Source organism: Bombus vosnesenskii, unplaced genomic scaffold (genome assembly GCF_011952255.1).
Source record: "Bombus vosnesenskii isolate JDL3184/JDL3185 unplaced genomic scaffold, Bvos_JDL3184-5_v1.1 scf7180000013302, whole genome shotgun sequence".
NCBI classification, from domain to species: Eukaryota; Metazoa; Arthropoda; class Insecta; order Hymenoptera; family Apidae; genus Bombus; species Bombus vosnesenskii.
Genome location: NW_022882951.1, coordinates 811,357 through 826,613, shown reverse-complemented (window position 1 = coordinate 826,613; position 15,257 = coordinate 811,357). Strand labels below are relative to the sequence as shown.

At 33.2% G+C, this 15,257-nt stretch overlaps 2 protein-coding genes and 1 long non-coding RNA gene across 5 annotated transcripts; 2 read left to right on the top strand and 1 right to left on the bottom strand.

Annotated features, from left to right (window-relative positions):
* Positions 1-9: 9 nt before the first annotated feature.
* On the top strand, positions 10-4,296 carry LOC117234003. Its single transcript, XR_004493461.1, has 3 exons — positions 10-171; positions 554-742; positions 4,258-4,296. It is a non-coding gene; the product is annotated as an uncharacterized LOC117234003 (long non-coding RNA).
* LOC117233995 (serine/threonine-protein kinase ICK) lies at positions 4,292-9,820 on the top strand. Of its 3 annotated transcripts, none has more exons than XM_033494781.1 (9): positions 4,292-4,501; positions 4,932-5,053; positions 5,126-5,338; positions 5,710-6,057; positions 6,387-6,551; positions 7,109-7,234; positions 7,349-7,618; positions 8,000-8,211; positions 8,331-9,820. In XM_033494781.1, exons 1-9 carry the CDS (start codon positions 4,340-4,342, stop codon positions 8,450-8,452), a joined length of 1,740 nt encoding a protein of 579 aa, XP_033350672.1. In that variant the 5' UTR covers positions 4,292-4,339; the 3' UTR covers positions 8,453-9,820. The 3 variants fall into 3 exon arrangements, with proteins under 3 accessions (XP_033350672.1, XP_033350673.1, XP_033350671.1); XM_033494782.1 differs by having other exon boundaries at positions 7,346-7,618; positions 8,340-9,820; XM_033494780.1 differs by having other exon boundaries at positions 7,346-7,618.
* LOC117233994 (equilibrative nucleoside transporter 4) lies at positions 9,607-15,000 on the bottom strand. Its single transcript, XM_033494779.1, has 10 exons — positions 14,831-15,000; positions 13,894-14,048; positions 13,651-13,779; positions 13,504-13,578; positions 13,195-13,418; positions 13,018-13,129; positions 12,774-12,941; positions 12,499-12,686; positions 12,139-12,379; positions 9,607-12,059 (listed from the first exon to the last, which is right to left on the bottom strand). Exons 1-10 carry the CDS (start codon positions 14,998-15,000, stop codon positions 11,674-11,676), a joined length of 1,848 nt encoding a protein of 615 aa, XP_033350670.1. The 3' UTR covers positions 9,607-11,673.
* Between the last annotated feature and the right edge of the window lie 257 nt (positions 15,001-15,257).

Here is a 15,257-nt window from a genome sequence, read left to right as displayed (position 1 = left end):
GTAATATCCGATTTAATAATTTTAATATACATATCTAAAAATTGATACTCTCACTTTCGTTATAAATACAATCGAAAATGTTAAATATCATTGCAATTTGTCATTGACAAACATGTAATATTTACCATTTACTTATATTTTTGTATTTTAGCCATCTATATCTCTTATAAGGTATTTTTTACATCATATCATTTTCAGTTTATAAATGTTTTTATTCGTTACTTATTTATTTGTACTTATGAACCAGCAATAGTCGGTAACATCTCAACCTTAAATCAAATATTAAGTCTCAAAATTGTTCATTGTATATTCATTTAATATTCATTTAATTTTATAAGCAACCGTTTTAAATACTAATTGCACGATTCTTATGTCGAATTTCTTCGATTACCCTATTTCTTTAGACTTTTATAAATACTGGTTGACTTTTTGCAAATGGTACTGCTTTCGCTATCTACCATCTTCTTTTCTCCAATAATATTTCTGCTTATAATTGAATTATTTACGACAGATGTAAAATTCGATGTTTGTTTTATTTTCATCAATGAAAAAGAATGCGATCAGCCAACGAATTATCACAATAGGGGTTAAAACAACCACCAATGGTACAAGTTTCAGTTAGTACTTGTAACCATGACTACACACGGTGAAGCATGGCCGCTCGATTAACAGTTTGCGAAGGAACATTGCGCAGAAAGGTAATCACGTACGTGGAATGTTGGTGAGCCAGATGGTTTTCGTCGTAAGTAAAAATTAAAATCATCATATTCGTTCGCGCTTTTCAAGTCACAGTGAATATTGAAATTCGAACGGACAACGTCTCCAATTCCTAACGCTTCCGGTAAAACTGCGATACGATAAACTTGAGCCGTTTGCTTAACTTTAGTCGTTTCGCCAGATTTCAAAACTTTTGAATTTTGTCCCACGTTCGCATTGAACGTAAAAATTTCCAAAGTAATCCTTTTATAAGTAAATTCAATATTCGAGGATTAAGAACGCGCAGTTAAATAATATATTAAAAATGTGCAAAATATATTAAAACAGGTGTTAATTATAGTACGATCCTACGTTGATTGATCGGTTTTGTTTTTTACGTGTTGGTTATTTGTATAATATTTTGTATATTGTATAATGTTAGCAGATATTGGCGAAGAATTGTAAACGATCGAATAGATTCAATTGATCGTGAATTTACCGAGATGAAATTTTTATTCTATTTAAATTCGACTTATCGCGTTCCATGTTATTCCACACTGTTCTTTAGTATTAATTGTTCTTGCATCAGTATTTCGCGTAACATTTTTCAATATGATTTTGAAATAAAAATATTGAATGTCGGGTAGCAAATGAATTACAATTAATCACTTATTAGTTCATTAATATTTATATCTTATTATTTAACTGCTGCTTAGATCCAGCGTTTTTTTTTTATTATTATACAATAACAGGCTCGTGTAAATTACCCAGAACTTTGCTGTCAAATTATTAGAAATATATTGCTAATCGTAGAAAATGAGAAAGTAACGCTATAACTTCTGATAGAAGGTCATAACTTGAGTAATGGCCTATTATACATACACTTAGCCGGTCTCTTGAATCGTAAGACCTAAGAAAATCTATATTCTCGCATGACTGACCCGTTACGAAAATTGTCCACATGCGAACGTAAGGAAAATGCTAATCTTGATGTTGGCCTGCGTTGTTCTCATCGAACAAAATCATTCTAAAACGTAATTGGGTTACCGTACCTTTTCTGGTCGAAACTACTTACGTATAATCTTAATTCTTGCAACATACAATCTTTTTATTTTGCAAAAATTTTAAATTCGAAATCTTTCAATTTCCGAGGTTTCAACGTTTTAAAATTCTCTAGTTGCCGATAGACTGCGGATTTATATGAATTGATATTTTTATGAATATAACTAAATGGATAGAACACGGTCAGAAATTTTGTTTGTCGCATTAAATATTACTACAGATAATACTGTACCTTGGATATTAATTTTTGCACATTACGCGTGCCTGTGCCTTCAAATTTTCCATAAATACGTAAAGACACAATCCGAAGTCCAGTTATAAAACAGCAATGATTGTTAGCGATTAACGATTTATATCATGCATTTAAAATTATCTATAATTTTTTTATCTTATTATTTTTTATTCGAATTGACGATAATGCTCCTTTACGTCAATTTTACATGTATTGACAAACGGACAAAAAATGTCACCAAATTATTTATTCATGTACTTAATTACACATTTATCCATATAAACGACGTATAAAGTACACGTGTCTTTAACAAAATATGCTCATATATCTAAGAAGTAACAAGTGTCAATATTTCAAACTAAATGAAATTCAGTTAACAATTCAGTGCGATGGTACATGCCGGTACCGTCATACCGTTTCATATTTTACGAGCTGTATATCAGCATTTTCTCGATAGCATTTCCGTTAGCGGTGAAACTTTAACTCCAACGACTTCCAACAAGTGGTATAAGCTAGTTGAAGTGTGTACAGCTTTTCCTTCGATCAATTGCACGATTTTTCTCTAGTAAAGATTTTTCACGATCGTTCATTGTTGTTATTGTTATCTTCGATATCAAACAAATCGTGCCGATCATCACTGTGATATCGACGAATATTATTGAACAACGAGGACACATAAAAGTTAATCTCAAAACATAATAAACTTTTAGTTATAATAGTTATAGATGTTATAAATAGACCTTATCAGATACAATAATTTACCCGTTATATAGAATTTTATTTCTCCAGGAAAAAAAAGATAAAAGAAAGAGGGAAATAACAGTTAATCTGATAAAATTCTCCTTTTTTCCTTTTCTCTATCGCAGATTATAAAAGGTAGACAAATAAATATTGATGAACACATAGATAGCTAATATATTAATTTATATAACGTATAGATAACTAACAGAAAAATTAAGCCCAGTGTCTACGAGTAATCTGCTAGACACGACCAATGTGATCTACGTCGATGTTCAATTAACGAAGCGCACAGTAAGATACATTTTGTTTTGTCATTATTTTAAAATGTCGAGCGACGAGGAAGACGCTTTTTTTCTATATCGATACATTCGTTCGTAGCTGCAAGGATTACTGGCAATGTCCAGTCGTCGCGACGAAAACTTCTGTTGATTGTTTTTTCGTGAATTTTGCACATTGCTTCGCAATGACCGCTGCATGCAAACGTACTTGCCATTATCGCTATCAACGAGTCTAATACGCATCTATGAAACGTCGCTACGTAGATAGCCTGGGTAGGGTCTTAATCTTTCTATTTCGGGTCATGTAATACGAAAAAGTCTTATTTCGAATTAGCGATGAATTAGTAATAATTCACTGACGATACGAAATCTGAGAGAAAGATAAGATAAATAAATTAATAATTTGATCAATCTAACCAAATACTTATCTATTATTTAAAAACATTTCTACAGGAAAAATGTGCGTTTCCGTTTGCTGAAAGGAACAGTAAAAGAACGCTTTGATTCTTTCTCGTGTTGCATAAGAGCCAGATGAACGCAACTACATATTGACATCAAAGTCGCTTTGTTAATGAAGATTACGAAATGTCATAACAAATTCATAACAAATGAATATCCATTTTGTATAATTATATTACTTATCGAACGTTCTAATGGGCACTCTAATAACGACACTAACTAACAATTCATGTAAATTTAAGTAGTTTTAGATAACTATTATAATGATTTAACGTACGTCATCTACTACGTACTATGCAAAAAGAATAATGATTATTACTCGGCTATTGAGTTATTATTACATTGCATTATCATAATCCTTACGAGCTATCATTAATGAAAATCACGTTATTATTATTATGATTGGGAATTTACCAAAATACATCTCTTCATTTTGGAGATCAATAAAGTCAAATAAGTTTAATAATCATGATCGATATTTATTATCGTTATGATCATTATTGAGCGGAAAGTAAAAAGATGATAATGTTCGTAGGTGTTATAAATAAGGATAAGATGACGAAACAAAATTCGCATGATATTTCACGCGTGCTTAATCGTTAAGGATTAAATTATTATTAATCATTAATAATATTACTAGGTACTAGTACTGCGAATATGGAATTAGGAAAACAATCTGTCGAAATATTATTTCGATGGAAAATTCAATCTAAGAATTTAATTTCTTTGAAACTAATCTTGAATCAATTTCCTCAAGGTCATGAAAAAAAGTGGCAATTTTTGTTTTAGAAATTAATATGATGCATCCAGAGTACTTTGAGACGAACGCAAGCTGAAGAAATGTTGTAAACCTTCGACAATTCGAACATCGATGAAAATGAATCGATACATAACATTAAACCAATTAGGAGATGGAACATTCGGTTCCGTTGTTCTCGGGGAACGCATCGATACCGGGGAAAAAGTTGCCATAAAAAGAATGAAGAGGAAATATTATTCGTGGGAAGAGGCGATGAATTTGCGCGAAGTTAAAGTAATACAAAAAAAAAAAATAATTTATTTTATAGATCCTAGCAAGAGAATTCGTAATTTGATCTTATCGTTGGACTATGATGTTTGGCGCATTATACACAAAATTTAAAATTCTAAAAGTGTATTGAACGGAATATCGTATGCAGAAATTTGTAAGATATACAAAGTAGAGTATGCGTTGTAATTTTTAGCTTGTCTTCTTTTTTATCAATTGGCAAGTAAATCTATAAACTTGTATAAAAATTCATAGTCTAGATAATAACTCGTTCCTATAAATGTACGTGTTATTTTGCGAATTCTTAGATTCCGTATATTCTTTGATTGTATCTAAAATTAATAACTATTTTATTCGCTGACGGAAATTAGTTATTAAAATAATTCCAGCTTTCAGAACGAAAAAGAAATTACTTAAATATTTTTCTCGTTTGCAGTCCTTGAAAAAACTTAGTCACGCGAATGTAGTCAAATTGAAGGAAGTAATTCGTGAAAACGACGTGTTGTATTTCGTCTTCGAGTATATGAAGGAGAATCTTTACCAATTAATGAAGGACAGGTAAAAAAATTTTATTAAATTATCTATCCAACTTTTAACGAATTGGACTTTCATAAATGTATTATGCAACAGGGACAAACTTTTCCCTGAGCCGGTAATCAAGAACATAGTGTATCAGGTGCTTCAAGGACTGGCGTTCATGCATAAACATGGCTTTTTCCACCGCGACATGAAACCTGAAAATTTATTATGTATGGGGCCAGAACTGGTGAAGATTGCTGATTTCGGCCTGGCCAGAGAAATACGTTCAAGGCCGCCTTACACGGATTACGTATCCACCAGATGGTAATATCTATTTACTCAAACATTCGTTTAATCAATAATTATTATTAGTACGTTCAATTAACAATAATCGCACGAACAATTGACAAAATTATATTTCTCATCCGTTGGACGACTTATTTAAAATGAATAAGAAAATTGTAAAGTGATTTTTAACGAATAATAACGGATGACATAATAAAGAAATTTTTTTAATCTCCCTTTAATCTTTTGAGTCAGAGAAGGACAATATCTTATCTTTCAGTTGTATCCGTACTTAAAATTAATACTATATATTAATATTTATAATAACGGAAATAGAAACAAATATGAATTGAAATCCGTAAGAGAAACGAAGAATTTTCTTTTTAATTAATTTAAGGATCTCATTTCAGGTACAGAGCACCGGAAGTGCTGCTCCATTCCACGACTTACAACAGCCCGATCGACATTTGGGCGGTGGGTTGTATCATGGCCGAACTATACACGTTTCGGCCACTTTTCCCCGGGAAAAGCGAAATCGACGAAATCTTTAAAATATGTTCCGTCATTGGCACGCCGGAGAAGGATGATTGGCCAGACGGATATCAACTGGCTGCCGCTATGAATTTCAAGTTTCCAAACTTTTCTCGCACGTCGTTAACCGTTTTAATACCAAATGCTAGCCAAGAAGCAGTAATACTTATGGAAGATATGTTACAGTGGAATCCTATTAAAAGGCCTACAGCACAGCAATCCCTAAGGTAAAACTTTTACAAGTTACCTAGAGAATATCTGTATATTCGATTCATCCTGTAATGGATCAGCTAAATGGAACGGACAATTACAAAAATAATATTTCACCATTATTTGCTAGACTTTTATTTGTTGTACTTTTACTTTTAATTTTACTTATACTGTTTAAAGGTTTATTAATAGTGTTTATTTTATTGTATTAGTGATAATTTTGTTTCAACAGATTTTTTCATACAACGATAAATTAGGCAGAAACTTATGTAATCTCATTTAGTTGATCCACCTTGTAGACTATAACAAGAAATAACTAATAGTCATTGAAATAATGCTTTTATAGGTATCCCTATTTCCAAACGAACATCCCGCGTATGATTAATAGTACAAAGATCGGTGTCACATCTCAACGAGATCTCGTTTTGAACAAAGTGAATCTTCCACCCCCTGTTCCTAAACCGTACAATTACGCCCAGCAAGAAGTACTCAGGACTTCGATGGAATCCAGGTGAATTGAATCGATATTTATATCTTTATACCTTAACATACGAAGATAGAGTTACACAAGGATCTCGATACTTTTTGATCGAATTTGTCTTGAATTGATAAATGTCAAAAACACATTGCCAGCGATTTTCCAATATGTTTTTCTATATCAAAATTTAATTTCGACAAGTAAAAACAAAAAGTTTTTAAATTCGATTCTCTGGGAAACGAAGCATCCGATGCAATTTTGCTATTCTCGATTTCCGTTTTATCTTGAGGCATAGAATCTTCCTCTTAACTCATTTTATGTATTTGTTTCTTTCAATAAATGAAGTGACGAGCATAAAGTGCGTCATAGTTGTCGTAAGTTGCGAAACTTACGATTCCTGATAGTATTCTTATGAACTTATGAATCACTGTGAGAAAATCGTTATGATACGAAATAATTAACGTAATGTTGAGAAAAACCTCCATCAAGGACTCGGTTTTGATAAAGAATATCGATAGTTCTAACTTCATATGTTAAGAGCTAAGAAATCGACGTTTAAAAATATCAAACGAGCTTGCACTTAATTACAGAGCACAAGAGAAAATGATGCAGCAGCAGCAACAGCAAACGATACTACCTTTGTTGAACCATAATAGTTACATGCGCGAAAGCAATCCCCAAAAATTGGACGAGGACGAGTTTGCCGAGCTCTTGGGGTGCGTTGCTCGAATTTCCTAAATCGAAAAGCTGCGTATTAAGTAGGAATCCTCCCTGCGTACCGCGATACAACTCTATATAAAATCTAATCCTTGAATTGTCCACGTCAGTAGCAAGATCATTCCTGAGAACGTGAACGCAAAGCTAGTCCCAGAACGACTATACAAAGAGAACCGTGCCAATTGGAATGCCAATTATTTGCCAGAGAACACGCAGCAGAGCAACGGGAACTGGGTGCTGCCAGCTTGGAACGAGCCATCGACCATCAATTGGAATCAGTTGCAGCCATCAAACGTGAAGAATGGTCGAAAAGCATCGGGGAAGCAACATTACATCGCTGTGGCTCGATACGTCGCTGGTCCAAGTGCGAGTTTAGCGTCCAGGTATCGAATGTTTCGAGATCTACTAAAGCAAATCCTGATCCCTTGCTTGCTGACAATACTGGGATGTACGTTGCTGTATTGTATGATCTGGGAAAACGAGCTTCGCAAATGTTTTACGTGTCTGGACACGATAGGATATTTTTTTTGAGATTATTTCTTTTATTTACTCGTAATGCTGTTTAATGGACATGACTGATTTTCGAGAATCCTTTTCTCAGACTGGATTTTTTTTTATACTTTGTACACTATCCGCCTTCCATTGTAAATCAAAAGATGTTCAATAAATTAAATCGATGAATTCCTGAGATTCAAGTTTTTAATCGATTTATTTTAACCGAGGTTTCGTCTAATGATTTCTCGTTTTCTTTTTTATTTTTGAAGAAACGGTGACTCCGACCCGAACAGGCCTAGATTAATACGGAACCTGGTTGGTCAACCGATGGAAAAGTACGAAGAATTCACCGATTCCTTCTGGGTACCTAAGAACTCTGTCGAGAATCAGACGAGACAATATTATATTCCACGAAATCGATACCTCACCGATCAAACTTTAAGGTTGCCTTATCCCAGCGTTTATGGTACACAGAATATCAGTAAGTATTCTTAACCTTGTCCATTTTTTAAGACAAATATTTCTTCTACATTTGGTCAGATACTTTCAACGTTGATCATTGAATCTCGGTTATTAATGTATTACTATTAACAATTATGGGTTCGATAGAAAATACAAACAAAGGAACACATCAACCAATCGCATACGGAACTGTGCTGAACACAAAAGGCAGCGGAAGTCTTCATGGTCGAACAGACTGGGCTGCTAAGTATCTCAAATGACTGTTTGAAAACTATGCGTACATTTAACTTAGCGTATTCAATTTATTTAACTGTGATAGAATGGCGTTTACCATTTCATTCCACTGTAAAGGAAACATAAAGGTTTGACGGTCTTTAAGGGCATAATCACTTTGCTGATTAATCATTTTTTAAGCCGCTATAGTGATTATACTCTTAAACCGGCTTGGTTAATATCTAATGAACCGGCCTTAGCTTATTGTAATAGGTAGGGAAAATCTGAAAAAAAAGAGATTTGTATCACTTAAATTTGTTAACAAATATTATTGCGAATTATTACCAATTAAGTGACAGTATTTTGATAATACGTATAGCATTCAGTACATTAATTTGTCCCCTTCTTTTTTTAGTAAAGGAAAGAAAAAAAGCGAGATCAATTAATTGATGTAAGGGAAACTAATATAGGAGACAGTATCGATTAATGATAGTGATCAAGAGTGTAATGTTTGATTCGTAAAGAGTATTATACTTGGATAAGATATATTAAAGAATATAATATATATATATATATATACATATTTATTATTTGTACATGTTATTAATTACGATGTGGAGTAACTTCTAATACGTAGAAGACTAATGTAAAAATTGATCACATCTGCCCTTCTTTGTATACGTACTCTTTTAACGAGTATATATATATATATTAAAGGCTGTACAGAATATTACTCCATGTCGTATCTGACATACGGATAGTTACATTTTAATGAAAAATATGATTATCAAACAAAAGGACTCTCCGTATTTTCTACACACAATCGTTTAAGAAGCATTCTTATACTGTACACTCATAATCATACCTCATCACTCATTTCATAATTCTATTACGATTTTTTTTAGTAATCCTCGTATAAATTCCCCTAATTACGTTCGACCTTTGGAGTATCTTTCTCCCACGTGCATTTTTTTTTCTTTTCATCTCTTTTCTCTGACATAGGTTTTAGCAGATATATCATGGAACTTATATTGCAAGTTTACGATACTAATGAAAGGGCAATAAAAAATATACCGTAGTCGCCTAACGAACCACTAAAATATCTTTTCTCGCCTACGATGCGATTGTAAAACTGGAATTCATCTCATAAAAAAATATCTCAGAAAGGAACGTGCCGTGTTTTCGTTTTTTCCCTGTACTGAAGATCCCCCAACACTTTTCTCGAATTTTCCTATTCGATAAATTTTCAAAACCCCACTCCATATCTCGATATGTTGAGAGTAAAGATATACACATGACATGTATGTAACGACTTGTCGGTTTTCCGCGAATCTTAACAATCTTACTCCACACTGAGTCTGAAAAAGGTGTCGACGTTTTGTGCATCCGGATTACGATCGGATAAAACAAACCATCGTACAAGAGAAATTGTGATAGAATCGATGATACGAATCGAAGATTGATATGATTAATTTGCATTACCTCGAATTTGCGTGTGTATGGGTATGTATAGACAATTCTTACGTGTGCATGTTTTACGTGTAATCCCGGGTTCATGTGTGTGTTGTATGTTGTGTGTTTGTATGTGTGTGTGTGTGTGTGTGTGTATGTATGCTTCATCTCTAAACGATTTCTAGATATATCTTGAATATATGAAATACAACTGTAAGCTGTTTGGATGGGTGGTACATTTGGTGAATATTACGCATATACATTTATCTATTAAGATGTAATCTTTTATACTTTGAAGTGTAATTCATCGTTGGAACGTTCGTAAAAATGCTTCCGAGCTTTAAATTGTCGGTTAAGTCCATTTAATTCACGAGCTTGGATGAGCTTCATTATGTGATTTAATATAAAACAAACGTTAAGAAAGAAATAGTGAAAAGAATTCTGGTAAAGAATCTACCCTTTCTTCTCTTTTTTAATTATACGTTTAACTTCTATATGAGAACGCGTGAAAATATGATCTTTTGCAGAGTGTACCTATCCAGTGTGTAAAGTTTCATTCAGTGGCTACAAAGATTGAGAATATTTGATTATAAACCTTTCCAGGTAACAATATGGATATGTTTCTGGGCGTATTAACTTAGGTAAAAAACTACGCGCTCGAAAAAAACACATGCTTTTCTTCTTTTCTTCTTTTCTTCTTTTTTCATCGTTTTCTTCGTTTCATACGGAAGTATGTTGTAAGTATATATATCTTACATTTATAATTATTAACTATTCACGCAGACATATAACAATCTCTTACAGAATATACTTGCACGATAACTAGATCGCGTAAATTTGCTACGTCTCAACCATTGATCTAACAAGTGCAGTGCTCAGAACTACCAGGAAGGACATTGAATATCGTTTGGATATAATTTTCCTCTTTTTCGTGTCGTTCCGGACAGTTCTAGGATTAACATAAAGTTAACAAGTTTTAAATTAGAAAACAACTCATCGAAGGATATGATTTAATCCTTAAATGATACGAAGTCAAATACTATTTTCAGTAGCAGATTCTTCTTTTTTATCTAGACAGAAACTTTAAGAGAAATATTATTTTCTTAATTCTTAAAATTACCTAAATAAATAAAGGAACACTATGAGTTAACGCATTAGGATTGTCTCTGTCGAGTTACGATTATTCGTCATCATATTATTTAAGGATTAAAAAGATCTTTTGCTCTCCTTCTCACGTGCAACAAATTTTACAGCTATATATTTGAATCTTTTTTTTTTGCGTTTAACAAGAAAATTTAATAAGTAGACGGCTATAAAATTAGCCACAATTATATAAAAGACACAATAATATCATCGAAGAAGACTTTTAAAGCTTTTTTCTGGCTTAATTATTCTACAGGAGTTAAAAAGAAGTATTTATTCGACGTAATGTGGATACAACATTACTCCGTGTTTGTTTTATTGACTCCTGATTACTTTTTTTGTTAAAAATATCCTTTACTCGTTAATAAATTCCGGTAAAAACTCGAGTAAATAATTACTGCAATATTTACGAAATCATAAGGATCGAGAATTCGAATTTTTGTGTGTGTGTTCAATCTGGCGATTTTAACTATCGTTCTGTGGAATCAAAATCTCTTTAACATTTTACAAATTTATTGGTATCATTTTGTACGGGAAATACTGCGATAATTCAAACGAATAAATAATTATAATCTACAAATCAATAAATAAGATTCTACATCATAATAAATTATTTGAATAAATTTATTTAGATAGAGCACCAGATTCAACACAGCACACAAACGTGCGTATCCTAGTGTTGTAAAATTGCATTATTAACTGAAGCGGTAACGTTAACAAACATCTTCGGGGATATAGTCGTGGATGTTTCCATCACACCAGTAGTTAATGTACTAACGGTAGTATTATTAGACATCAAAGTGGATGTTAAAACAGTTGACAAGACAGTTACAGTAGTTTTTACCTTTGGTGTAACGTTTTCTAACGTGGGTAATGCGGAAGACATAATAGTTGTTAAAATGCTTGGTGTTGTATTATTAAGTGGCATTACTGATGGATTTAATGCATTAAAGCATACATCTTTCGACTGGACTGGTAGCTCGAAACGAGTATCCAGTATGTATGCGAATAACGAGCCTACTGTCAAACCTGTAGTATACGACAAAGTCATAATATTCCCTAAAAAGATACAGTAACGTTATAAGAAATGAGTCATCATCGTAAATGAAAATTTAAATATACGTATAGTATATAATACCTGCTAATTCACGATGTCCCTCCGGTACTTTGGTAGGTGCCTGCATCATTGGTACCGATCCAACGATACCATTTGTCACGCCAAGCAAGCAAGAAAGTAGCAATGGATATCCCTCTCCAGAAAATATTGGAGTACTTCTAGGTAATGCACAAAGTAGAAATAAAGGAATCAATATAACTCGAACACTCGCAAATGATAGTAACTGGGTACGTTTCCAATCATAAGGAATCAAAGCAAGTATCTGAAATATTAAATAACAAGATATCCATATGCGCGCAACTGTTAAATTTTTAAACTGTTGAATTTTAGGTGAATGTATATTCAGCGAATATATATTCGAGACATTAAAATTCTTTATACCTTGCCCAATACATCAGAAGCATTAAACGCTGTCATCAAAATTACCGGCATCCATGATCCAAGCTCACAAGAAATAATTTCTGACATAATTCCAGGGTACAAACAAAGTGTTACAAAGTATGCTAGACCAATACTAGCCATATATGGGCATATTATCTTTGCTACTTCAAGTCTTGCAAGAAAACCCTCTTAAAAAATATCATATATGTTAGTTTTTCGCGAAGAAAAATTAATTTTATGGTATAATAAAAATGTAGAATTAAAGAATATGGTACTTTTGATTTCAGACCACGGTTTACTAGTTTGAGTTCCATACGTTCCCCTCATAACAACTACATCTTCAACTTTGTATGTAGGACCAGCGCTACCAGGAGGATTTCCTGATGGCGCGCCAGGTTCATATACTGGGTTACTGAATGAGAATGGTGAATACTGATTTGTTCCTAAAAATAAAAACTATTGATTTATTACCACAAATAAATGTTATTCGACGCACTAGAAATAAATTGTAATTTTTACCATTTAGCTCGGTGTTTCCACTTGCAGATTCATTTCCTAAAGGACTAGTCTGAATCTTTAGAACCCCATACTGACCTTTCGAAGGGTCCCCGACCTGATCCAATGGATCCATCTATTCACAAAAAACATTTAATATTATTTAATTAAAATTGTTGGTTAATAATAATTGATACGTACCAAACCAACATCTTCCGTCGGTTCTAATGTAATTCGATTTCTTTCTTGACATAATGTTATATAAAACTGCACGAAATCAGTCTTGCGAACTTTTTGGTTTAGTAAGAAGCACATTAGAATCGTGCTATTCGATAAAACGAAAAACATGGATGTGTTGCTACGTTCATCGTCAAGCAAAGACTTTGTTAATATTCGATTGATTGATACCCAAAGACCAGCAATGCCTGCAAGAAAATACATGTGTTTTTTTTAATATTTCGTCAATTCAATACTTTAGACAAAACAATTATTTGAGTGTTTATTTCTCACTTTCTCCAATCATCACCGCCTGCGTGTATCGACTGGGAAGCATGGAAGTGTATCCGTAAAAGCTCGATTGTTGAACTAATTAAAAAATAGCAATTTTAATATAAAATGTGAATTTTCATGGGATTCATGACACAAAGCATTCTTTACCGGTACAGCCCAGCGATACTATTGCAACGACGACTAAATTAATCGTGTAAGAAGTAGCCACGTTAAAAGGCTCCCACCAGATCTCGGAAATCACAACAAAATTTAAGGTGACGAAGGCTACCAGATATCCTACAATTCATATTAGTGTATTAAATAATAGCATATTTTCATACAAAATGTTTTTTTCGTGTTTTTAATACAAAAATGTTAACTGTTAAATGTTAACTGACTGTTAATTCTTACCAAATGTTATCCGTGTGTTTAGGGACAATGTTTCGATCAAAATATTATTTGCAAAAACCGCGAAAAAGGCCATGATAATGTAGACAACTGACATATCGAATATTACAGTAGTTCCGGGATACCTCGCTTGAAAAAAGTCCACCGCTATGATGAAACTGTAAGAAACAGAAACATCGACGTTACGTTCCATGAATAATAAACTCACCTAATTAATATTTTTTATTAGGAATATCTTTTACTAACAATCTACTACTAAGTATAGCCATGCAATATTCTCATATGACCATCCCTGAGATCATTGATCGATTTTCAACAAGCATTTACGATCTAGAATCACTATTAAAAGTACAGTGGATCTTTATGCAATATTCCGCGTTATACAAATCGTTCTTTGATATCAGCTATATCAGTTCGAGGATAAGAGATAAATTTTCACATCCTTTATAACCATTAGCTTCCCCATATATAAATACGGTGGCTACAAAAAGTATTTGCATAACATTGTATTTATCATAGCATTTATAAATAAATTAAACAGATCCAAGTACATTACATTTCGTATCATTTAGTAGCATGTTTACATGATTACACAAATTTGATGCTATGGAAATGAAGTACATAAAATCTGTTAAAGAAAAATTCTTCATTGCAAAAAAAGAAGGTTCAAATATTTTTTCTAGCCGCTATATACAGCTTATCGCGCTTCACGAGTATTGTCACGATCTTCTCATCGCGTTATACGAATCAGCGTTATGCAAGTCCACTGTATATCAAAACATAAGGTATACATGGTTTTGGTGTTCGACATAAGCATGCACAAGCGTATACCGCAAGTTCGATTTTACTTTCAAGAAAAGATCGTAAATTAAAGATACAGAGGTCTTTGACACTCGATTGCCGACACACGGAGGAATATAGTGTCTGATTGCGGCGTGACCTGTTGTACGGCAAGAGGAATCCTATGCCGCCAAGTATAAGGGCGAAGTAGATGAAGTTGCATTTGTCAACAGGCGGTGACAGATGAGTGAATCCATTGGAAAATTTGAATTCGTTCATGCCCCTCGCCTTCCCTAACTGCACGTAGCCCCGGCTCAAATTTTCATCCATGTCTGCCGTGATCGACGCGTATTAAGAATGAGAAAAACAGTAATCAATTAGCCGTTGAACTGTTTTATGATTTCATTGTTTTCGGAAGAATTTCAACTGGGCGGCTTTTACTAAAAAAGAACCGTCTGATTCCACTACACCATGCACTTCCTGCCAATCGGTTAATTGCACCTGATCACTGCCTTATTTATTTCTTTACGCGTAGTACAGACGTGATTGTCTTCGTGCACTGGCGCATGCTTTGAAAATTTGCGGCA